This window comes from Mirounga angustirostris, unplaced genomic scaffold, assembly GCF_029215605.1.
Source record: "Mirounga angustirostris isolate CCGP_5_RB_7025 unplaced genomic scaffold, mMirAng1.0.hap1 SCAF_1, whole genome shotgun sequence".
Classification (NCBI taxonomy): domain Eukaryota; kingdom Metazoa; phylum Chordata; class Mammalia; order Carnivora; family Phocidae; genus Mirounga; species Mirounga angustirostris.
Genome location: NW_026991709.1, coordinates 204,752,834 through 204,776,646, shown reverse-complemented (window position 1 = coordinate 204,776,646; position 23,813 = coordinate 204,752,834). Strand labels below are relative to the sequence as shown.

The window sequence follows — 23,813 nt, the reverse complement described above, 5'->3', positions numbered from 1 at the left end:
TACAATTTTGCCAGATATTACCAATTTCTCCCACGAGGGTTTCTATTTCTTTGCCTTCCCACTAGTAAAACTTTTCCATTTGATCTGGTGGACTCCTGTACATTCTTCAAATATCTCCAATACTCCGGTTTCCAGGAGGTCTTCCCTTCTCCTCTGGCGTTCTTCTCTTGGCTCTTCCAGCCCCAGGCTCCTTTCTTTGGCTCAGCCTTGACACTGAGTGGTTGGGAGTGTCTGTGTCTGACTCCATACTCTCCAGACTGGGAGCTTCTTGAGGGCTGGCTCCAGGGCTGAGTCTTCACAGGACTGGACACGGAGAAGTGACAATAACAGGTTTTCTCTCTGAACAAAGGACAGTCCCTTGGCCCTGGGCCTCCCTTGCTGTCTTCTCCTGGGCCGGGGAAAAAGAACCAGGTCAAGCTGGCCAATGCCCTGGGTTCTGCTGTCTGCCCTCTGGCTGAGTCACCTGTGCCCAAGGGTGGTAAACTCAGTGTGGGTGTCTGTCACCTGCATGGCTCCCAGGCAGAGGAGTGGGACCTGCTTGAGGTCAGGGAGACCCCATGACCCATTCAGTCTTCCCCACTCCCTAGGTGGAGCACCTCCCCTCCCTGTGCCTTGATTTCTCCAACTCTAAAATGGCAATAATAATGTGCTTATCTCACAGCCTTAGCAAAGGAATCAGTGATATAAAATCGTTCTCAACCCACTTCCCACCATTTATTTATTTGCTATGTATTTATTATTGCGGTGAAATTCATGTAACATAAAATTGATCATTTTAAAGAGAATAGTTCAGTGGCATTTAGTACATTTACAGTATTGTGCAACCATCACCTCTATCTGGTTCCAGAACATTTTCATCACCCCAGACGGAAACTCCATACTGATTATGTAATCACTTCCCATTTCCCCTCCCCTCAGCCTCTGGCAACCACCACTCTGCTTTTTGTCTCTAAGAATGACCTATTCTGGACATTTCATATAAATGGGATCATACACTACGTGACTTTGGTGACTGGCTTCTTTCATTCAGGTTGGTCCACATTGTAGTTTTTACAGCTGTCCTTTTTACAGCTGAATGACATTTCATTGTGTGTATATAGGACTTTTACTTATCCATTCATAATTCATGGACATTTGGGGTGTTTCCAGTTTTGGCTATTGTGAAGAGTGCTGTTGTGAACATGTGTGTACTTGTACTTGTTTGAATACTGTTTTCAATTCTTTGGGGTCTGTACCTAGGAGTAGAATTGCTGGGTCATATGGTACCTCTATGTTTAACTTTCTGAGGGACCACCAAACACTTTATATCTCTGTTGCCTCACAAAGCCAGTGAAGAGAGAATTCCAAGTGAAGAATTCCAAGTCCCCACTTGGCAGCCAAGGAAACTGAGGCTGGGAGAGGTGACCCCACACCATCCTGAGGCTAATGACTGTCACAATAACCCCTGTCTGCTTAGTGACAACTGGGTGCTGGACACTTGCTAAGGAGGGGCTCAGGACTCTGCCCTTCATAGTCTCCTCATCTTTGGAATCTGACAGATCTGGGTTTAACTCCCAACTTGGGCAAGTTGCTTCCTTCCTCTGAGCCTCCATCTCTCTACCTATAAATGATCATAATCCAAGTCCTTCCCTTATTGTGAAGAATCAACCTAGTACTGTAGGCAGAGGATGGTACCTGTATTATGCCTTTGATTTATGATGGGTCAAACAAACAAAAAAGTGGTCAACTGAGGCTTAGCGGGGTGAAGTAACTTGCCAAAAGTCACACAGCAGCTGGTGACTGGATCCACCCTACAAGCATTTTTGAGAAATTTTCTGAAGCTTAACCTTTCTGGAAGCTAGTGAGGAGAAATTCCTAAGGGAGGTCCTCTGGGGTGGGGGGCAATTTGCTGCTAGGTTGCTTTGCTCTTTGGGGAGCTGACCTTTGACAACACAGAATCTTGCTGAATCAGCCTGGGGTAGCCTGTGGTCATGAACCACAACTGGTTCCCTGGTGGAGATCACCTTTGCCCGAACCTACTCACTCCTCTCTGTTCTACAGTTTATATCAGCACAGCAGGAGGCAGGGTGACTTCCGGTGCCCCAAACAGGCACCAGCCAGGCACTTCCTTGCTTCCAGGCATCGTCTCCTACTGGTCCCTCTTTTGTGGGGCACTCTTCTCCCTTCCCTCCCCTTTCTGTGGTGCATATACTAGAACTTTCAGGATCTGGCTTCTACCAACCCTTCTAATCTCCTCTCCTCATGGGTTCCTTATTCCAGCCCACTGGCCTCTTGCTTCTTGAGGGTGCTACCCTCACTCCACCCTAGAGTCTTTGTACTTGCTGCTCATTTTGCTTGGAATGCTCCAATTCATGTCTTCCTATCATTCAGGGATCACTCAAACATTACTTCCTCCTAGAAGCCTAGCCCTGACCATCCTATGTAAATAGGTTCCCAGTCCTTCCTTGTGAACTCATTCTATTTACTAAGATCCTTACCTGACAGTATCTTATTCATTTGTTTATTTATCTTATGCGTTTATTTATTTATTGTTGCCTTCCCCACTTGGATGGAAACTCCATGGGAGCAGGGACCTGTCTTGCTCAGTGCTGCATCCCCAGGGCTGAGACCAGTGCCTGGCACATAGCATTCAGGTGTTCACTAAATGTCTGTCAACTGACTGACCACTGGGCTTCTTCTTATAAATATGAATATTCTTCCCTCCTAAACTGGATCATGGGGATGAATACCTTTTTATGCTCAGTCTCCAAGTCCCGGGAAGCTCCTCAGATGGGCCGTGGCAGTTAAATTCCTGTTCTTACCAGGCTGTGTGACTTTGGGAAAGTTACTGCCTCTCTCTGGGACTCCAATTTGTAAAACAAAGTTCTTTACCTCCCCATTTCTCCCCCAAATCTGGTGAAAGCTATGGCTCCAAGCCTCTCCTGAAAAGATGAACTCATGATTTTGCACATGATTTTAAAGGATGTAATGATTCCAAAAAGTCCAATGCTGGACTTCCTCTCCAGCTGATCAATATTGAAATCGATTTGTTCATTGGCTCAGTTGGTCAGCAGGTATTCAAATGACACCAATATTTTTTTGTGCCCACCCTCATGGTGGGAGATTTGGGGGCCCCAAAAGGTCCAAGCTCTGGGCTCTTAGGTTTCCAACAGCAGGAAGTGGGGGTGGGGGTGGGCAGAGGGGACAATGGCAGCCAGACACTCTGCCCCACGTGGTCATGATTAGGTTAGCTGGAAGAGCCAGAAGGGCAGCTGGGGTTCAGCTTGGGAAGGGGGCATAGAAAAGTTCCTGGGAGAGGGGGCGGTTGTAGCTGGGTTTTGAAGGATAAATAGGATTTGGTCTGGCAGGGAAGAGCCTTCCAACAGAGGAAACAGCTTTGGGGGATTTGAGGGATGGAGGAGAAATAATAATACACATTTACACAACGTATTTTTAGGAAGAGATCACTTTCTGGTGCGAGTCTCAGGCCCACCCTAAGAGGGAAGGAAGAGGAGCACCCTCAGTTTACAGTTGAAAGGAAAGAGGCACAGAGATGCTAAGAGATGTACTCCAGGCCATAGAGCAGGTAAGTGGTGGACCTGGGCCTAGACACCCACAGGCTTCTTCTAAAGGGGCATTCTTGGGGCGCCTGGGTGGCTCAGTCGTTAAGCGTCTGCCTTCAGCTCAGGTCATGATCCCGGGGTCCTGGGATAGAGCCCCGCCTCGGGCTCCCTGCTCAGCAGGAGTCCCACTTCTCCCTCTCCCACTCCCCCTGCTTGTGCTCCCTCTCTCGTTGTCCCTCTCTGTCAAATAAATAAATAAAATCTTAAAAAAAAAAAAATAAAGGGGCATTCTTATTGGCCGAGGGACAAAAGACTTGTTTCTGATAGGCTGAGGTATGTGGGGAGGGCCGAGCCTGACTAGTTGAGGGGTGAGTGGTTCAATGGGCAAAGGAGCACGAAGGTGGAATCTAGTTGTCTGTGAAGCGGGACAGGAGTGTCTGATTGACTGAAGAAGGGAAGGCAGAGTCTGATTGGTTGAAGGTCAGGAATTTGATTGGCTGAGGGCTAGGAGAACATTTAATTGACTGAAGTGTAGGAGGGTGAAATCTGATTGGCTGAGGGGAAGTCGGCTTGCGGTATCGCTGACGTCTGCAGTACCTTCTAGCCTCCACTTGGCAAATCCCGCAAATCCCTTGTCCCTGGGCCCTGGGAGAGGGAGGTGGAGATGAACCCCCCCACCAACTGGGGAAATGGAGACAGGTGTGTGTGGAAGAAGGGCAGGGGCTGGGTCCCTCCAGGCAGAGTCCAGGAAGGACACCTCCCCAGCCATACCTGGTGAGAGGTAATCTTGTTCCCCACCCCCCGCCAGGCCGCCCCCCTCCCCAGGAGGGCAATGTCCTTGCCCCCGGTCCTCCCAGCTCCCCAGCAGCAACCCCCAATTCTAGAGGAACGTGCTGTCCATCTCTCTAGCTTCTGAAGACCAGGGCCTCTCCTCCCGCCGCCCGCCGCCCGCCTCGAGGGGTGTCCTGCACCCGCCTGGCGCCTTATTGCGACCATCTCCCCCTTTCCCTCTCTTCCCAGTTGCCGTCTTTCTCTCCATCCCCTCTTTCCTTCTCCCCTAGTTAGTTTCCATTTCTCCATTGAAAACGCCAGCCTAGATGTGGCCCAGGCCCAAACCCTTGGCGTCACCCCTGACTTCCCTCCTTCTCTCACGCCCACATTCCCTCTGCCAGCAAGTCCCGTCGCCTCTAAACAAACCCCCAATTCTACCACTTTCCACAACGCAGTCCCTGCGGGGCGGCTGCCACAGCCTCCCCGCCTCGCTCCTCGCGTCGCTCTGGCGCCCCCTTTCGCCCGCGCGTTATAGCCAGAGGGAGCGGGTGAAATCCGAGCCCGGCCCCCGCGAAGTCAACGTCCTCGTGGGCTGGCTCGGAACCCTCCGCGGCGCCACCTTTCCCCAGAGGAAAAGCCGAAGTACCTCCCAGTGGCACGATCTGTCCCGTCACCTCCCAGCCCCTGTCTCCTCCCACTCTCTCCGTCGCTCACTCGGCTCCGGCCTCACGGGGCTCTTGGCTGTTTTCTTCACGCACCGTCCATCCATGGCTCAGGTCATGAGCATGGTCTCTGCTCAGAGAGCACCTCAGAGAGGCCTTCCCCGTGCCCTTGCCTCGCTGGATTGTCCTCCACAGCACACATCGCATAGGATAACCTTTTTGCTTATGTGTTTCTAGTTATGCTTTATTGAATTTCCACTGTAGAACAACGCCTGGTACTTCCTGGGAACTTGGTGTTTGCCGAATGAATATGTGCCCTGTGCCCGCTGGGCCTGGGGAAAAGGCGGGAGTGAGAAAGAGCCTGTCTACCTGCACAGAGCTCCCGGGTAACCAAACCACTCCAAGGGTAAGTTTGCTGTGACTGAGGACGCACGGGGGCTGTGGCTGCGTCCCGTGTGGGCTTGAACTGAGCCCAGAAGTGGGGGAAGCCCTCAGAGAAAATGGCCTTTGAGCTGATACCTGAAGGAGAAGTAGGAGTTAGCGGAGCAGGTGAGAGGAATAGAATTCCAGGCAGAAGGAACAGCATGTGCAAAGGCTTTGAGGGGGGAGAGATGGCCTTGGAGGGTTTGGCAAAATGGTTGCAAGTGGCAGTGAGCAAGAGTGTGGTGAGTGATGAGTTGGAAGGAGCTGTTGGCTCCTCCATTCACCCCACACCCCTGAACTGCTCTGGTCTTTGCTTCAAATCTCTGAATTATCTTCTGCCTTGGCTCCACCCTTCTGCCCCCTATGTTGTGTCCTGGGAGGCTGACTTGTATGGACCACTCAACCTTTGCCTTTTGGCTTCCCGTTGGGTTCGGCAATAGGGAGCCACAGCAGGCATTGGAGGGAAAAAGGAGACTGAGGTCAGGGTATTAATATCTCCTCTCCTCTCCTGTGTGGTCCATGCAGGCTGCCTGTGTCCCTCAACCAACAGCTCTTGACAGGCAGTCCTCTCTCTGCACAAGTCCAGGTTCCAGCAACTGCTTTCACCCCATAACCCCAGGTCCCAGCGCTCTGGGGTGGTAATGAATGGTTCCTGGCTGACCTCTTTTTGAAATAGTGCTTTTATTAAACTCTTTTCAAATTACCCCATTTGAGTGTTCTGTTTCCTGCTGGAACTCTCTTTTTTTTTAATTGAGGTAAATTCACATAATATAAAGTTAACCATCTTGAGGGGCACCTGGGTGGCTCAGTCGGTTAAGCATCTGACTTTGGCTCAGGTCATGATCCCGGGGTCCTGGGATCAAGCCCTCATCGGGCTCCCTGCTCCACGGAGAGCCTGCTTCTCCCTCTCCCACTCCCCCTGCTTGTACTCTCTCTCTGTCAAATAAATAGATAAAATATTTTTTAAAAAGTTAACTATCTTGAAGTGTATATTCAGTGGCATTACATTCACAAATATTGTGCAACCACATCACTTCTGTCTAGTTCTAAAAATTTTCCATCATCCCAAGAGGAGATCCTGTACTCATTCTCCTTGGATATGGGCTTCACTGCTCCCTGCCCCCTCCCCCCATCACTGGCCATCCCTAATGTGCTCTATCTCTATGGATTTACCTTTTCCGGACATTTCACAGAAATGCAGTCATACAATGTGTGACCTTTTGTGCCTGGCTTCTTTCACTCAGCATGATGTTTTTGAGGTTCACCCATGGGGTAGTGTGTGTCAGGGCTTCATTCTTTTTCATGACTGAGTAATATTCCACCGTATGGATGGGCCACATTTGTTTATTTATTTCTCCATTGATGGATAGTTGGGTTGTTTCCACCTTCGGCGACCGTGAATTGTGCTGCTATGAATGTGTGTGGACATATGAACATGCAAGGACACCGACTCCCTGTTTTCACTTCTTTGGCTATATACTTAGGAGTAGAATTGCTGGCTCATATGGTAATTCTATGTTTAGCTTTTTGAGGAACTGCTAAACTGTTTTTCATAGCGGCTGCACCATTTTACATCTTCACCAACAGTGTTGGAGGAGATTGCTCTTCTTTTTTGTCTCTGCCCCCAAAAAGTCTGCTGTGAGCTTCTGGAGGCCCAGGAAAAACTCTTCCTCTCACTCCTGCCATGCTCCTCCTTTGTCCACTTCCACACATTTTTCTGGTACCATCTCCCTAATCTGGCCACCGCCTCCATGTCTTATCTTCCCATTTAGATTATAGTTTGTTGGTTGCTACCAGGCTGAGGACTCTCATGCCTGGGAACCACAGAGCCCTGTCCCTTCCCAGGCCCTGGGCCCCTTGACCTCTAGGCACAGGCGATGGTGACTGTACCTATTACCACTCTTCCTCAGCCTCCCAGATGTGGCTCATCTCTTCCTCTAGCTTCATGCTTCTGCCTGCCCTCTCTCTAAATGCAGCTGTGATCCATGCTTCTGTCAACCCATCCCCTGTCCACCTCCTCCCGGGTGACCTCAATGACCCACTCCCTGGGCATCTATGTCTTCCCAGGACAGGTGACTCAGGGACGCACTTCTCATGATGGGCCCAGCTGCCTCCTGGTGCCTCTCCTTGGCAGGCAGGGCTTCTCAGCCTCAGCACTGCTGACATCTGGGGCAGGATTGTTCTCTGTGGTGGGGGCTGTGCTGTGCACTCTAGGATGTTTAGCAGCATCCCTGGCCTCTGCTGACTAGATGCCAATAGATCCTCCCCTCCACAATGTGACGACCAAAGGTATCTCTGGACATTGCCAAATGTCCCCTAGGGGGATAATCTGCCCCAGTTGAGAACTGCTGGGATTGTCCAAATCAAACCTCACGCTCGAAGTGCTGATGTTCGTCCAGCCTGTGGTCTGTGCCAAGCATGGGGACGAGCACGCTGTAAACACCACTTCATCTTGCGCTCATCTCCTCCATTTTATCTGTACAGGGATGGAGGCTTACAGTGGCCACATGACCTGCCCAAGGTAACACGGCGAGGAAGCCTACTCTCAGGGACTCCTCATCCCTGGGCCCTTCAACTTGCTTCTCCTTCCCTGTCCCCAACTCTCTGAGGGCAGAGACGCTGAGCTGACACCCACTCCTCTCTTCCTCTCCTCCTCTGCTGCCCGAAACCTCACATCCAGCCAGGCACCAATGCAGATGTTCTCCACATCCCTAAAAAATCCACATCCCTGCGGTGTCTGGGTGGCTCAGTTGGTTGAGCATCTGACTCTTGATTTCAGCTCAGGTCATGACCTCAGAGTCCTGGGATCCAGCCCTGCGTGGGGAGGGGAAGACTCCCCAGGGAGTCTGCTTCTCTTCTCCCTCTGCTCCTCCCCCCTCCTAATGCACTCTCTCTCTTTCTCTCTGAAATAAATAAATAAATCTTAAAAAAAAATCCACATCCCTAACAAAATCAATAAACTCCAATGTACTTTAAAACACCAATTAAAGGGGGCTCCTCCCCTGCTCAGGCACCATCCATGGCTCCCCATTGCCTGCCAGGTCAACCCTCAGCCTTGGTCTAATTCAAGGCCCTTCACATCCACTCCTGCACCCCTCCTCACCTCTCACACTCCAAGGCCAGAGAGAGCCACCTGCCCAGCCACACCCTCAAGTTTCTCTGTGCCCAAGCCCCACCCTCTCTCCTGCATCTGTTGAAATCCAACCTCTCCCTCAAGTCCTAGCTCAGATGTCACATCCTTCACGTAGCCTTCCCTTCTGCCTCCTCCAAGCAGCACAGCTTCAATTATTTGTACTGCCTCTTCTTCCCGTAGAAAACACCACCCCCTCTCACCCTAATGGATGGCCCAGCACCCAGTGAGAGAACATTCCTGAAACGGAAGAGGGATAAAGGCATCAGCCACGTTTACCACCTGCCAGGACAAGTGGGTGTCTTAAACTGGCTTTAAAATCCCCTCAAAGTTTTGAGCTCTTCTGTGTTTTGTTTTCTGGAATTTGGGAGAGATTGGTGCCCTAATAGTTCCCAAACTTGAATTTGGGACTCTTTGGCCTCACCCTCCATCTTTGTCTTAATCCAGACAGACGCTTCTGATATGAAATTTTAGTCATTCCCAATCATCTGCCACCAGTTTTGCTCCATCTATGTATTACCTTTTTATTACTTAATAGTTTTCTTTCAGTGGTCTGCCTTTGAAGCCTTATTTTATTTTTTAAAAAGATTTTATTTATTTATTTGAGCTAGAGAGCATGCACAAACGGCGGGGAGGGGCAAAGGGAGAGGAAGAAGCAGACTCCCGGCTGAGCAGCAACACCCACAATCCCGGGCTCAATCCCAGGACCCCAGGATTATGACCTGAGCCAAAGGCAGATGCTTAACCGACTGAGCCACCCAGGCATCCCAAACCTTATTTATTTTAAAGCAAAATTCATATAACTATTATTATATCCATAAGGCTATAGATTTGATGTCTAGGGTGAATCTATTTTTTTTCCTTCTCTGAGTCAAAACAAATCTCTCATTTAACATAAATACATATAATAGAAAATGAATTGAAAACGTTCCTCCATGTGCCATTTAAAATTACCAGACCAAGGTAATTTGTATCAGACTTTGGGAACCAGCCAGAGTATTTTCTGTGTGGTTCAGACTTGTGAAAATACATTTCTTCATTCATTCATCATATCTTTTCTTCCCCAGCTTCATTAAGGTATAATTGACAAAAATTTAAGGTGTGCAATGTGACTCTACATTTATTCTCATGTTTCGGGTTTCAGCTAGCCACCTGACACCCAACTCAAATAGCAGCTTCCCCTCTACCCTGTTGTCAAACCCTGTTACATCCCTTCACTGGTAAAAAATTCCTGCCGGATATGTTTCTTTATTTTCTCTTTTCCCCGCTTAAGCCTCAGACCCACAAGGGCAAGGATTTGGTCTGTTTTTATTCTCTGCCATGTTCCTAGCACACCTAGAACAATGCTTGGGTCTTTCAACAGCAGGTCCTTTCAACTGGACGGATTTATTCTGAGCCAAGCACTGCCTAGCCCTGTACCAGCTGATCCTGGGGTCTCACCCTCAAGGAGACCTTGGTCTCATGGGGAGACAGAGCCAGCTAAAGCAGGACTTGCCTGATTGAGGGTTGCTCATGGATGGGTCTGTGAAGCCACTGCTTTCTCTAAACTAGGGCATTCAGAGCATGGAGCTGGCAATCAGGATTTGCTGATGAGGCAGAAGACTGGAAACTCCACGGTGGTTAATAATAGCACACTTACTGTATGCTAAAATATAAAAGTGCTCCCTACACCTGGAAGCAGGGTTTCTCAGTCTCACCGTTGTTGACATTGGGGCTGGATCATTCTCTTTTGTGAGGGGCCATCCTGTGTGTGCATTGTAGGATATTTAGCAGCATCCCTGGCTCTACCCACTAGATGCCAGGAGTACCCCAGCATCCAGGCGTGATGACCAAAGTGTCTCTAGACATTGCCAGATTATCTCCTGGGGGACAAAATTGCATTGGGTGACCACTGTTCCCCTAAAACATTACAGCAGTCTTCTGAGGTGGGTACACAGAGAGTAGCTGATGGAGTCATTTGAACCCTCTGCTTCCAGAGTCTTCCATGCTCTAACCACTATGATACATGGCTTTGTATGTGGTCTGGCCCCTGGCTCTGTCCTCTGAGAGCCTAGCACTGCTCAGGGCCTTCTCCACCCCTTGGCCCCATCCCCCAGGCTAACCAGCACCAAGATTAGACTTCCCAACTGGTTGGCCCCCAAAGCCAAGGGCGGCTCACCTGTGGTCTGTAACAGCATCAGTAATTTATTTTTGACCAGTCAAATGGCTTTGGAATGATTATTCTGGGAAAAAATTCTGAACTACCTTGCCTTTCCTTCGGCTTCTTTATGGTTTGCTGTGGTTTTGGCCTTGGAACTCACTGGGAGGAGGGCAACGCTCGGGGCTTCAGGCTTCTCCGTGTGTGACCTGGCCCCTGACTGACCCCAGCCAGTCATGCCTCTCCTCCAGCCTACAGCATGTGCCTTAGTTTCTCCAGATGAGCCTACAAGTTATGGCTGGAGCCTTTAATCTCTTTAGTCTCCTGTGGGTTGTTGCTTTTTTTTTTTTTTCCCTTTGACAGCTATTTCCTGGGTATCTAGAATGTGCAAGATCTCTTGGCCCTGGGAAGGCAGTGGAGAGCCAAAGGCCAGTTGTGAATCCTTCCATCTGTCTGCCCATTTGCCCAGATCAGCCACCCATCCACCCATCCACCCACCAAACCAGGAATGGTATCTCTGTTTCACATCCAGGGGTGGAGATGACCCTGTCTGGACCGATCTGGAGCAGATAAACTGGCCAAGGACAACATCCTAGCGGGATGGTCAAGTTGACTGACAGTGGGTGGGTGGGGTGGGAGGAGCAGGACCAGAGTCTGGTGCTCCTTGTTGAGGCTGGAGGTCATCCTGGAGGAAGAAGCCCCAGGTGGTGATAGAGCCCCAGGAGGGTGGGTTGGATCCAGAGGGAACAGAAGGGCTGGCTCCCAAGGGCCAATGGAGTCTGAGGATTCCTGGGAGCCCCGTGGGGCTCAGGGTTGCTGGCTTAGGGACCCCTTTCCAAGCTTGGGAGCAGGTCCTGAGGTGGGGGCTTTGAGGGGTACTGGTGTGGGAGGAGAGTGTTAAGCAGTGGGCCACAGGGGGATCTGGGCACTAACTGGAGCCAGGCACGGGCAAAGATGCAGGGAAATGTGATGGTGTCGGGCTGCTGGGTGTCCAAGTCTTTGCATCTCCACAAGTCTTTTTCGCTGTCTCTGTGTCTTTCTCTCCATCTCTCCACCTGTCAGTCTCTCCATCTCCGGCTCTGTGCCTTTCCCTCTCTGTCGCTCTCCAAGCCTCCACGTTTCTGTCTCTGGTTCTCTCCATCTCTGGGGGCCCAGCCCTGGTCCCCGCCCAGGGGCTGGTCAGGCCTGGGGCGGGCCGGGGGCGGGCCTCGCGGCTCGGCCGGGCGGGGTTAAAGGGCCAGACAGCCAGACTGCGCGGTCAGAGCTGAGGTTGCGGTGCGGGCGGATCTAGACCGAGGGCCAGAGGCCGAGACCCGCGGGGTGAGTGCGCGCGGGGGGCCGTAACCCGAGCGCCGCCGCGGCGCTGCGCGGTAACCCGAGGCGCCCGGCGCGGGTGCCCGCCGTGTGCCAGCGAGGGTCTGCGCGCCGCGGCGGCCGGGGATCCCCAGGACCGCAGCGACGGCTGCGGGACACGGACGCCGGTCTTGGGGGGGGGGTGGCGGGCGGGATGTGGGCGTGTCCCCGACGGTCGCGGCGTGTGAGCGCAGTTTTTTCAGTGCGCACCTCGGCGTCCTGTGTGTATCCTTCTCTCTGGGTATCCGTGGTGGGAAGGCACCTCAAGAAGAGCCCCCTCCCCATCAGGACAGCTCAGGGGGATCCGAGCCCTGCCCTGTGCCGCCTCTTAGGGCTGATTGGAGTCACTCCACATCGTCTCGCTCGTGGACTTTTACGCTTGTGATCCGGCTGCCTTCATGGCCCCTCTACCCACCCGTGGTAGGCACAGAGCCTCCAAATGCTCCTTTATGAGAAGAGAGATGCCCTCTTGGGCCCCCAGAGTTGGCAGTGAGGGTTGTGTGAAGTCCTGTAGTTGGTACTAGCTGATATTTTTGTTGGATCCTGGAGAGATATATGCTCCTTGGTGTCCCAGGGCCTCGCCGTCGCCACTTGGACCAGGGGGTGGCTAGCCAGCCCAGACCATGCCTGGTGGCTGAGGCCCACCCCCTGGGGAGTCTCAGGCTGGTGGTGGGAGGGAGACAGGGAGACACTGGGGGAGCTGGGATTTGAACAAACCAGTCCTGTCTGACCCCCAAATCCTGTGCACTTTCTGATGGCCCCAGTCTGTCTGTATAGCCCAGCTTGGGTTTCTGAGAGGTAACATTAGCCCTGGGCAGGTGTCCAGTGGTGACCTGGGTTGGTGTCCACAGAGGGGCTTGGATGACTCTGCAGACAGAGAAGGGGACCCTGTCCCTCCGCCCTGGCAAGGCTTGGGCTCCATTCTGCAAATCCCAGATGACTGGGCAACGGTAACGAAGATGGTGGCAACCTCAACAGCAATGAGAGGCACCTTTGATCAAGGGCTTGCTGTATGCCAAGCGCCGAGCTGAGCACACTAAAAACGTGGCATGTTCATCAAAGCCCTGTGAAGTGGGTAATATAGTTCCTGGCTTCCATATGAGGACATTGAGGCTCAGCAAGGTGCAGACACTCCCCTGAGGTCACACAGCTAAGAGGCAGAGCTTTATGGAATCCTTTCCGAGGCTCGTGTCCGACTGTGGCCACACTTGGTTGGGATGGTGGGCAGAGAAAATTGCAGTTCTGGAATGATCTAGATTACTGGTGTTTTTTTTTTTTTTTAAAGATTTTATTTATTTATTTGAGACAGAGAGAATGAGAGAGAGAGAGAGAGCACATGAGAGGGGGGAGGGTCAGAGGGAGAAGCAGGCTCCCTGCCGAGCAGGGAGCCCGATGCGGGACTCGATCCAGGGATTCCAGGATCATGACCTGAGCCGAAGGCAGTCGCTTAATCAACTGAGCCACCCAGGCGCCCTACTGGTGTTTTTTTTAAACTTAGTTTTCTGCCAGGATCTCCTTTGGGCCAAGGAAGCTGCAGGCAAAAACCTACAATATGCCCAAAGCTGTGCTGAGACTCTCCTTCCCACCTCCATTGGCCAACTTGGCTCTGCCCTTAGAAATGCCCTTTGAAGTCCTTTCTCAGAACCCCAGAAATTTGGAGTAAGCCCCCTCTCAACTCAGACTTCTAGGGCGTGGCAGTTTGGGAGTCCCTGGGGTCAGGCAGCCCTTTGGCGAAGAGAGAGGGTGCCATGAGCAGGGATGGGGGTAGGCTGTCTGGACTACAGGCTTCCAGAGTGAGTGTGGGGCAGGGCTAGGATGTGGAATGGTGGAGCCAGTGTTGGGGGCTTGGCTGCCAGGCTGCCGGTGGGCTCCAGGACTTGCGGTTCAAGGAGAGGCAGATATGTGGTTTCTGGGGTGGGGGGGGCGCGGTTGTGTCCTGCATTCCTTCTCAGGAGCCCACACACCTTGTATGACAAGTCCCCGACGGGCGGCCAGGCTAACCCGACAAACCAGCGCTCCATGGGCGTGGGCCACTGAGCCAGTTGCTGGCACCTCGGTTTTCAGATAATGCCAGCCCCAGCGGGACTGGTGGGGCCACTTCTGCCAGGGTGGGGCCCCTGGGTGGCCTTGCCTGGTGTCTGATGCACCAGAGGAGCGGGTTTGCCAGCCTCTTGGAGCATTCTGAGAGTGTCAGCTTCGCATTTCTCTCCCTCCAATAAAAGAGTAATAATGGAAATAGGAATAATGGCTAAAATTTGCGTGCTGCCTGCCAAACCTCATCTCACTGAAGTGTCCCAAACAACCTTAAGAGGTAGCAGCCTGCTATTATTAACCCATTTCACAGATTGGCAAACAGAGGCTGGGGGAGGGGAGTAGACCTACTCAAGGCTGCTTACTTGGGGAGGGGCAGGACTGTGATTTGAATCCAGGCTTGTTTGAGTCAAAAATGCACATTTTAAAACATGATGCAGTTCCAAAACAACCTTTCATTTTATGTTTAATTTTTTTAGTTGAAGTGTAATTAGGTATAGGAAAGTGTACTTTCCACAACTGAGCAGTTCAGGAGTTTTTGCAAACTGAACCAACACGTGTCACCAGCACCCATATCAAGAAAGAAAACAGCTGTCTGAGCCCCCAGAACACCCTCTCCCCAACTGAAGCATCTTCATTCATTTTTCATTAATTTCAACTAATTAACCCTTTTTTAAAAGTTTTAAAAAATCTTTTTAAGTAATCTCTACACCCAATGTGGGGCTCACATTCACAACCCTGAGATCAAGAGTCATATGCTCTACAGACTGAGCCAGCCAGGTGCCCCTCAACTAATTAACTTTTAAATAGACTTTATATTTTAGAGCAGTTTTAGGTTTACAGAAAAATTATGCAGAAAGTTTAGAGTTCCGAAACACCCCTCAACTCCCTACAATTTCCCCTACCGTTAACATCTTCCATTAGGGTGATATGCTTCTTTTTTTAAAAAAAAATTATTTGTTTATTAATTTATTTTAGGGGATATGGGGAGAGGGAGAGAGAGAATCTCAAGCAGACTCTGTGCTAAGCGCAGAGCCCGACGTGGGGCTCAATCCTACAACCCCAAGATAGTGACCTGAGCTGAAATCAAGAGTTGGATCCTTAACCAACTGAGCCACCCAGGCACCCCTAGGGTGATCTATTTCTTACAGTTGATGAACCAATGTGAACACATTATGATTAACTAAAGTCCATAGTTTACATTAGAGCTCATTCTTTGGGTTGTACAGTCAACTGATTCATCTTTATATTTAATTAAAATATTTTTGAATGGGCAGTATGTGCTCATGTTATAGAAAATCAAAAGGTCCCCAAAGATGGACAAAGAAAGTTAAGTTTCCCTTCCACTCCTGCCCCCTAGTTTTTCCAGGCCCCTTCCAGAGACAACCACCATGATAAATTTCTCATGGGTCCTCAAAGCGTTTTTTTTTTGTTGTTGTTGTTGTTTTCATTTTTAAATATTGAAGCAAAGTTTATCTAATATAAAATAATTTTTTTAAAGATTTTATTTATTTATTTTGACAGAGAGACAGAGAGAGAGGGAACACAAGCAGGGGGAGTGGGAGAGGGAGAAGCAGGCTTCCCGCTGAACAGAAAGCCTGATGTGGGGCTTGATCCCAGGATGCTGGGATCATGACCTGAGCTGAAGGCAGACGCTTAACAACTGAGCCACCCAGGTGCCCCTAAAATAATTATTTAAAAATGAACAATTCAGTGGCATTTAGCACATTTACAGTGTTGTGCAATCATCACATCACCTCTATCTAGCTCCAAAACATTTTCCTCTCCCCAAAAGGAGATCCTGTCCCTGGTAGCAGTCCCTCCCTTCCCATCCCCCCACCCCCCACCAGCCCCTGGCAACCACCAGTCTGCTTGCTGTCTCTCTGGATTTGCCTGTTCTGGACATTTCATATAAATGGGATCAGACACTATAAGCCTTTTGTATCTGGCTTCTTTCGCTCAGCATAATGTTTATGAGGTTCATTTATGTTGTATCATATATCAGGACCTCATTCCTTTTCATGGCTGAGTAATATTCCATTGCACAAATATACCACATGATACTCATCCATTCATTTGTTGATGGACCTCTGCATTGTTCCACCTTTTGGCTATTCTGAATAGTGCAGCTATTCATATTCATATACAAGTATCAGAGTATGTTTTCCATTCTTTTGACTGTATACCTAGGAGAGGAACTGCCAATTCTTTTTTTTTTTTAAGTTTTATTTATTTGAGAGAGAGAGAGAGCACCAGCAGGGGTGGAGGGGCAGAGGGAGAGGGAGAAGTAGACTCCGCATGAGCAGGGAGCCTGATATGGGGCTTGATCCCAGGACTCCAACATCATGACCTGAGCCGAAGACAGATGCTTAACCGACTGAGCCACCCAAGCAGCCCTTGGAACTGCCAATTCTATGTTTAACTTTTTGAGGAACTGCCAACCTACTTCTCAAAGCGGCTGCACCACCTCAAAACTTTTTGTAACAGTTTTTTGGGGGGGCTTGGCAAGAATGCTCTTGTTTGGAGGGGGTCAAGAGGAAACCAGCTACAGAAAGTAGAGGACTTAAGGTCCCCAACTTATTGAGCTCCTCCCATGAGCATCAGATGGACTTCTTGCCTTGTTACCATTTTGTAGATGAGAAGATGGAGGCTGTCAGGGTGACAACCAGTTGGGGATCTATAGTGTGTGCTCTTTCTGCTTGGAGCAGAGTCTGACCCTGAGATCAGGACCTGAGCGAAAATCAAGAGTTGGATGCTTAACCAACTGAGCCACCCAGGTGCCCCCATCCCTCTGCCTCTGTCTTATAAGGACAACTGAGATTCCAGCTGGGACCAACCTAGACAACCCAGGCTACTCTAGACCCTTAACTTAGTCCCATCTGCAAAGACTTTGCCATAGAAGGTCTCATTCTCAGGTTCCAGAGAACTGATACCTTTGGGGGGGCCCATATTCAGCCTCCCCCATCCCTGCTTTACCTCCATCAAGACATGTAGTGTTTACATGGTGTTCTATCATGTCTCTTGGTGGCCACCTGTCTTAAGGGCTGGGACCATGTGTGTCCTGCTCGCCATTACATCCCCATGCCCAGAACAGAGTCACACACATAGGAGGGGTTCAAACACGATTTGCCAACTGAATGACGAAGAAATGCAGGTGAGAGTATTTAGAGGAAGGTCACAATTCTGAATCATAATCACTAGCTGCCTTCCTTGGCATTGCTGGGGGAGAATCATTACCCACTATTAAATTGGTAAAGAAACAAATATCCACAGCTGCTCCCTGGAGAGCATGTCACCTGGAGCTGCTCAGAACCTTCTGCCTGGGACTTGTGACTTGGAGGTCTCTGTGATTCATTTTGGGAGGTTATCTGCTCCCCACCCCCACCCCTAACCGGGCCTTCCAGAGGGCATATCGTCTACCAGGCAGTCTGTCTTTTTAAAAAGATTTTTTGGGGTGCCTGGGTGGCTCAGTCAGTTAAGTGGCCAACTCTTGGTGTCAGTTCAGGTCATGACCTCAGGGTTATGGGATCGGGCCCCCGCATTGGGCTCCACGCTCAGGGCAGAGTCTGCTTGGGATTCTCTCGCCCCTCTCCCTGTGCCCCTCCCACCCAGTAAATAAATAAATCTTTTAAAAAATTTGAAAAAAGATTTTTAATTGTGGCAAAATACACATAACATTTATCATCTTAACCATTTTAAGCGTGCAGTTCAGTGGTACTAAATACATTCACACTGTTGTGCAGCCGTCACCACCATCCATCTGCAGAACTTTTTCATCTTCTTCAATTAAAACTCTGTCCCTGTTAAACACTAACTCTCCCACCCTGTCCCCCTCCCCAGCCCCTCGTGCCCACCATCTACTTCCTGTTTCTGAATCTGACTCCTCTAGGGACCTCTTATAAGTGGGCTCACATAGCATTTGTTTTTTGTGTCTCTTATTTCACTTAACATAATGTCCTCGAGGTTCATCCATGTTGTACCGGGTATCAGAATTTCCTTTTTAGGGCTGAATAATATTCCCCTGTATGGTTGGACCACATGATGTTTCTGTGTTCATCTGTTGATGGGCACTTGGCTTGTTTCCACCTTTTGGCTATTGTGATTAATGCTGCTATGAACATGGGTGTGCAAATATCTGTTTGGGTCCCTGCTTTCACTTCTTTGGGGGATCTACCCAGAAGTGGGACTGCTGGATCATACTGTGATTCTGTGTTTAATATTTTGAGGAACCACCATACTGTTTTCCACAGCAAAATGGCACCATTTTACATTTCCACGAGCAACGCATAAGGGTTCAAGATTTCTCTGCATGCTTGCCAACTCTTGTTATTTCCTTTCATGATAAGGAGCCATCCTAATGAGTGGTCATGTCATCTGTATGACTTATAATGTAAGTCAGACCATCCCAATGGGGCTCTCCAAATTTGGTGATAAGCCACCCAGCTGTTTTCCCAAGATGTGGTAACCCATAGAAACTTCATATCTTCTGTATGGAGGATGTAGTTGGGCACTGGGAGCCAGTGAGTCTGAGCCCCTAATGGAGGGAACCGTGGGCAGGGGTGGGTGGGGACTGGGGACTCAGGCGAGGACCTGGAGGGCAGGGTTCATTTAGCTATGTTGTTCCAGGGGGTGGGGCACAGAGGGAACCATTGGCTGGTTGGACTAGGTGGAAAGGAGAGATGAAGACAGGACCCATCCATTTTCAGGACTCTCCTTGGCATCGTCTGAGATCTGTGAGCCCCCAGAGTGATGGAGTTTGGCCGTTGGTGGAGTTCAGGGGGTCTCTGCCAGCTCCCATCTCCCTTGAGTTGGAGGAACTGAGATTCGGTTGTCCAGAAAATGGACAGAATGTAAGACCTAAGTCCAAGGACCACTTTAAGATTCCATAAAATGAGGCATGCACATCCCTGAGTGTGGCTCACAGCACATCGTAATGCTCCATACCTGGTCACTGTGTTATTAATATTGTTGTTACCTACCCACTTTATTTGGGTTCCTTCAAGAGCTGACCCCTGGGCAAGGATTTGAGTGCAAGAAGCTTATTTGGGAAGTGATCCCAGAACATACCAGTAAGGAAAAAGGAAGTGAACCCCAAAGAATTGGAAACAGGGACTCTAACATGTACCTGTACATGCATGTTCATAGCTGCACATTTCACAATAGGCAGAGGCGGGAGCAGCTCAGATGTTCATTAACAGATCAATGGATAAACAAATTGTGATACATCCTTACAATGGAATATTACACAGGAGCACAAGAAATGAAGTTCTGATACACACTATGATGAGGATGAACCTTGAACACATCATGCTGGGTGAAAGAAGCTGGACACAAAAGGTCATATAATATATGATCATATTGATATGAAATAAAATATCCATAGAGGCAGAAAGCTGATTAGGGGTGCCTGGGTGGCTCAGTCGGTTAAGCATCCGACTCTTGGTCTCAGTTCAGGTCTTGATCTCAGAGTCATGAGTTCAAGCCCCACATTGGGCTCTGAGCTGGGCATGGAGCCTACTTGAAAGAAAGAGAGAGAAAGCAAGCAAGCAAGCAAATGAGTGGTTGCCAGGGGTTGAAGGTATAGGGGAGTGGGGAATGACTGCTAATTGGGATGGGATTTCCTTTCGGGGCAAGGAAAAAATTTAGAGCTCGATGGAGGTGGTGGTGGCACGACACTGTGGATGTGCTAGATGCTACTGAATTGCACACAGTTGACCTTTGAACAACATGGGTTCGAACTGCATGGGTCCACTTATATGCAGAATTTTTACAGTGCAGCCCCGTAAATGGATTTTCTCTTTCTTATGATTTTTTCAATATTTTCTTTTCTCCAGCTGACTTTACTGTAAGAATGCAGTATATAATACATGTAACATACAAAGTATTTGTTAATTGACTTTATGTTATCAGTAAGGCTTTCCAGTCAATAGTAGGCTATTAGTAGTTAAGATTTTGGGGAGTCGGGCGCCTGGGTGGCTCAGTTGGTTGAGCGACTGCCTTTGGCTCGGGTCATGATCCTGGAGTCCCGGGATCGAGTCCCGCATCGGGCTCCCTGCTCGGCAGGGAGTCTGCTTCTCCCTCTGACCCTCCTCCCTCTCATGCTCTCTGTCTCTCATTCTCTCTGTCTCAAATAAATAAAAATAAAAAAAAAATCTTTAAAAAAAATAAAAAAAAAAGATTTTGGGGAGTCAAAACTTATATATGGAATTCTGACTGCATGGGGGGGGGTTGGCACCTCTAACTCCTTCATTGTTCAAGGGTAAACTGTACTTTCAAATGGTTCGTTTTATGTTGGGTGAATCTCACCTGAATTAAATAAAGAAGAAAAAGAGGGGAGACAGGGGAAGGGAGGCAGCTAATAGAGAAAGTTTCGACGGTGGGCAGCTGGAGTTTAACCCCACTGGGGAAGCCTGGTGGCGCATGTGGAACCCACATCTCAGGGTCATGGCACCCCAGGGGAGAAGGTATCTATCCAGCAATATTTATCAGTCATTGGTTAAGAGCTGCTTTCAATGTTTGTGTGTGTTTAAATTTTCCAACACTCTGGCCATCCACGCATGGGCAGAGAAGTCAGGAGGGATGCCCTGCAAAGTCAAGGCTGAGGGCATGTGGACAGGGCACTGGTGCATCCATCTGGCCAGCCAGCTGAAGGTCATTGCTGGGGGGAAGGTTGAGGGGTTTCCTTGGGGTCCGGGACTCCTGTGTATTGAGCACCTACTGTGTGCCAGGTACATGCTGCTTGACTCCACAGGCCATCCTGTGTCTGGTGCACACATGGCCAGAGGGTGGTTCCTACGTGTACTGACCCCCCCATCCCGTGTGTCCTCCCAGGATGCTGCCCATCGCAGAACACCTACTGCACCTCCTGGGAGTGGAGAAGACCTCGTTCCGCCTGTATGCCCTGACTGGCTTCCTCCTCTCCCTGCTCTTCTTCCTCTTCCGCCTGGTGATGCAGTTCCTGAGGCTCTGCTGGCGCTTCTACGTCACCTGCCGCCGCCTGAGCTGCTTCCCCCAGCCACCCCGGCGCAGCTGGCTGCTGGGCCACCTCGGCATGGTGCGTGTGTGGCTAGGCAGGTCCCAGGTATTCAGTAAGGATGATGGGCCTGACTGCTTCCGCCATCCCCCAGGAATCCGGCTGGAGCCATGAACAGACCCATTTTACAGGATAGGGGTGTGATTGAGGCTCACAGAGGGCAAGCAGTTGACCTGAGGTCACACAGCCGGGATGAGGCAGAGCTGACTCTAAGGTTTTCTCTGTAATTTCAGGCTGTTGCCGAAGCAACAGGTGCTAGTGCCTGTGAAAGTCGTCAGGTTCTGTGATCCCCGGGTGGGGTGGGGGTGGGGGTGGGGGACTCCTGTGGATGTTGTTGCTCTGCCCCACCCCTACTGTGTTTGCACCCTCTCTCTCATTCTGGTACCTTGCCTTTCATTTCTTACTTCACATACAGGTGCTAAGCATTAGATCAGGTGCTTTAAAATATTAACTCAGTCCTCTTGACAATCCTAGGAGGAGTTCCCATGACTACCCCCATTTTGCTCCTGAGACTATTATGGCACAGAGAGGTTAAGTAGCTGGCCCTAGGTCACACAGCTCGCCAGTGGCATAGTTGGGGTTCAAACCCAGGCCATCTGGCTCCAGAGTCCCTGCTCTTAGCTCTGTATCCTCTGCTGCCTCTTGTTTCTGGATGACAAAACCTGCACTTTTTCAAAAAAGAGTTTCAGAGGTCAGAAGAAGGCCAGACTCCTGAGAGCACTGAGGCTTTTAGGTCCTACAGTCCAGCTCCTAACTGCCTGTGGCACTCATCTGGTCCCCCTTGCAGGCCTAAAGGAAACTGAGGGACAGTTGTGGAGACCTTCCTGGTTCAGGCCTTATGCCGAGTGCAGACGTGGACTTCGGAGAGCAGTTCAAGGGCAGTGGTCATCAGTGTGTGCCTGATGCCCATCTTTACCCTCTCCTGCCATGTGACCTTGAGCAATGACTTCACCTACCCGTGCCTCAGTTTCCCCATCTGCAATGTGGGGATTATGATTGTTCCTAATAACCTCGTGAGATTGTATTGACAGTTCTTAAAGTCATGTCTGTGGCATGCTTGGCACTGAGCCTGCCATGCAGTGGTGGATGTGCTCAACTCCTGGGTCCTGCAGAGCCTGGAAGTATCAGGGGATTCTAGAAATATTTTGGATTCTACTTGGAGTGAGCATCCCAGAAGAAGGAAGCAGGAGACACATTTCCAGTCAATTGCTCAAAGAACATTTTTTTTTTTAAAGATTTTATTTATTTTTTAGAGAGCGAGCGAGAGAGAAACAGCATGAGAGGGGAGAGGGTCAGAGGGAGAAGCAGGCTCCCCGCTGAGCCGGGAGCCCGATGTGGGACTCGATCCCAGGACCCTGGGATCATGACCTGAGCCAAAGGCAGACGCTTAACCATCTGAGCCACCCAGGCGCCCTCAAAGAACATTTTATGTGGCTTTAGGAATGACTCCCCTGGGGCCAGCATTCACTAAGTTTTGCCCGTTTGTGCCTGAATCTCCTCCCTCCGTTTCACCTCCTACCTTTGCTTGGGCCTCATCCTCTCCTGCTGGACCATGGTCCAGCCTCCTTCCTGGGCTCCTGCCTCCAGTCTATCCCCCATCCTCGCCCCAGGAGGATTCCTGAAACCAACCACATCCCTCCTCTACTCACACACCTTACATGGCTCCCCACTGCTGTCTGGAGAAAGTCTCAGCTCCTCAGGTAGTGTTCAAGCCCCTTTAGACTCTAACTCCCACCCTACTCACGTCTAGTCCTGCAGAATGACTTCCTGTTCCTATAACCAGGCTCTGACTTCCCACCTCCATGACCTTTGCTGGAATTGTGCCCCCTGCCCTAAATATCCTTCTCAGTTAGATGAACTTCTACTCATTTGTCATTCCGCATATCCAGTACTCTTACTCTGAGAAGCCATCTGGCTTTACTGGTGGTTCTAGAGGTAGTAGCCAGGCTCTGATGTCCCAGACAGTTGGCCAGGGCCGGTTCTAAAGTCCAACCTTGACCCTGTGGACCCAGCATGCCTCCTGGGGCCATGAGTTCTGGGTGAGGCCATGGTTTCTCTTGGGTGTGGACAGGCTCAGGGCTGAACCTGACTGAGAAGGAGACACAGGAGCCAGAAAGAAGTCATTTATTGGCTTGTTCACTCATTCATTTATTCATTTGATCGGCAGTTGCTGGGCCTTGCAATTGGCCAGGCAAGGGGTTAGGTCCCTCTCCCTTAATTCTCACAGGCTGTGGAATAGGGATGGATCTTCCCAATATTATGGATTTGATCTTTGGAGCTCAGAGAGGTTAAGTGACTTGCCCAAGGTCACACAGCTGCCGAGAACAGATTTGAACTCTGATCCTGAAGTACTTCTGCCTTGTGTTTGTTAAGAGCAGGCATTTTGGAGCTGGGTGGCCTGTGTTCAAATCCTGGCTTTGCCACTGTGGCAGATGACTCCAGTGTCTGCCCGGATCCTTTTGCCCATTTCTGGATGTGATGGCCTGACCTCCAGCTGCCAGCACCAGAATTCTAGGGCTTTCTCTGGCCCTGTGCACTGTGAGCTTCAGACTTAATGCCCCAGGTGTGACCCTCAGCCAGTGACTGTGGGACTGTAGGAGTTGATGTATAAACACCTCAGCTCACTCTTCCTCTGCTGGGTTGACTTTGATACACGTGTCACCCAGAGGTCCCCAGGAAGACAGCACTGAGTTGCCCATGGCCATAACACCCTTGGCAACTCCCCCTTTGC

At 50.1% G+C, this 23,813-nt stretch overlaps 1 protein-coding gene across 1 annotated transcript in view; it reads left to right on the top strand.

Annotated features, from left to right (window-relative positions):
- The first annotated feature begins 949 nt into the window (after nt 1-949).
- LOC123834826 (ultra-long-chain fatty acid omega-hydroxylase) overlaps nt 950-23,813 on the top strand; it is a 39,347-nt gene continuing 16,483 nt past the window's right edge. The window contains exons 1-4 of the mRNA XM_045863854.2: nt 950-1,030; nt 3,437-3,565; nt 5,240-5,381; nt 20,881-21,103. Of these exons, the coding sequence (XP_045719810.2) occupies nt 20,882-21,103 (222 nt within the window). The 5' untranslated portion in view covers nt 950-1,030; nt 3,437-3,565; nt 5,240-5,381; nt 20,881. The remainder of the gene's footprint in view (nt 1,031-3,436; nt 3,566-5,239; nt 5,382-20,880; nt 21,104-23,813) is intronic.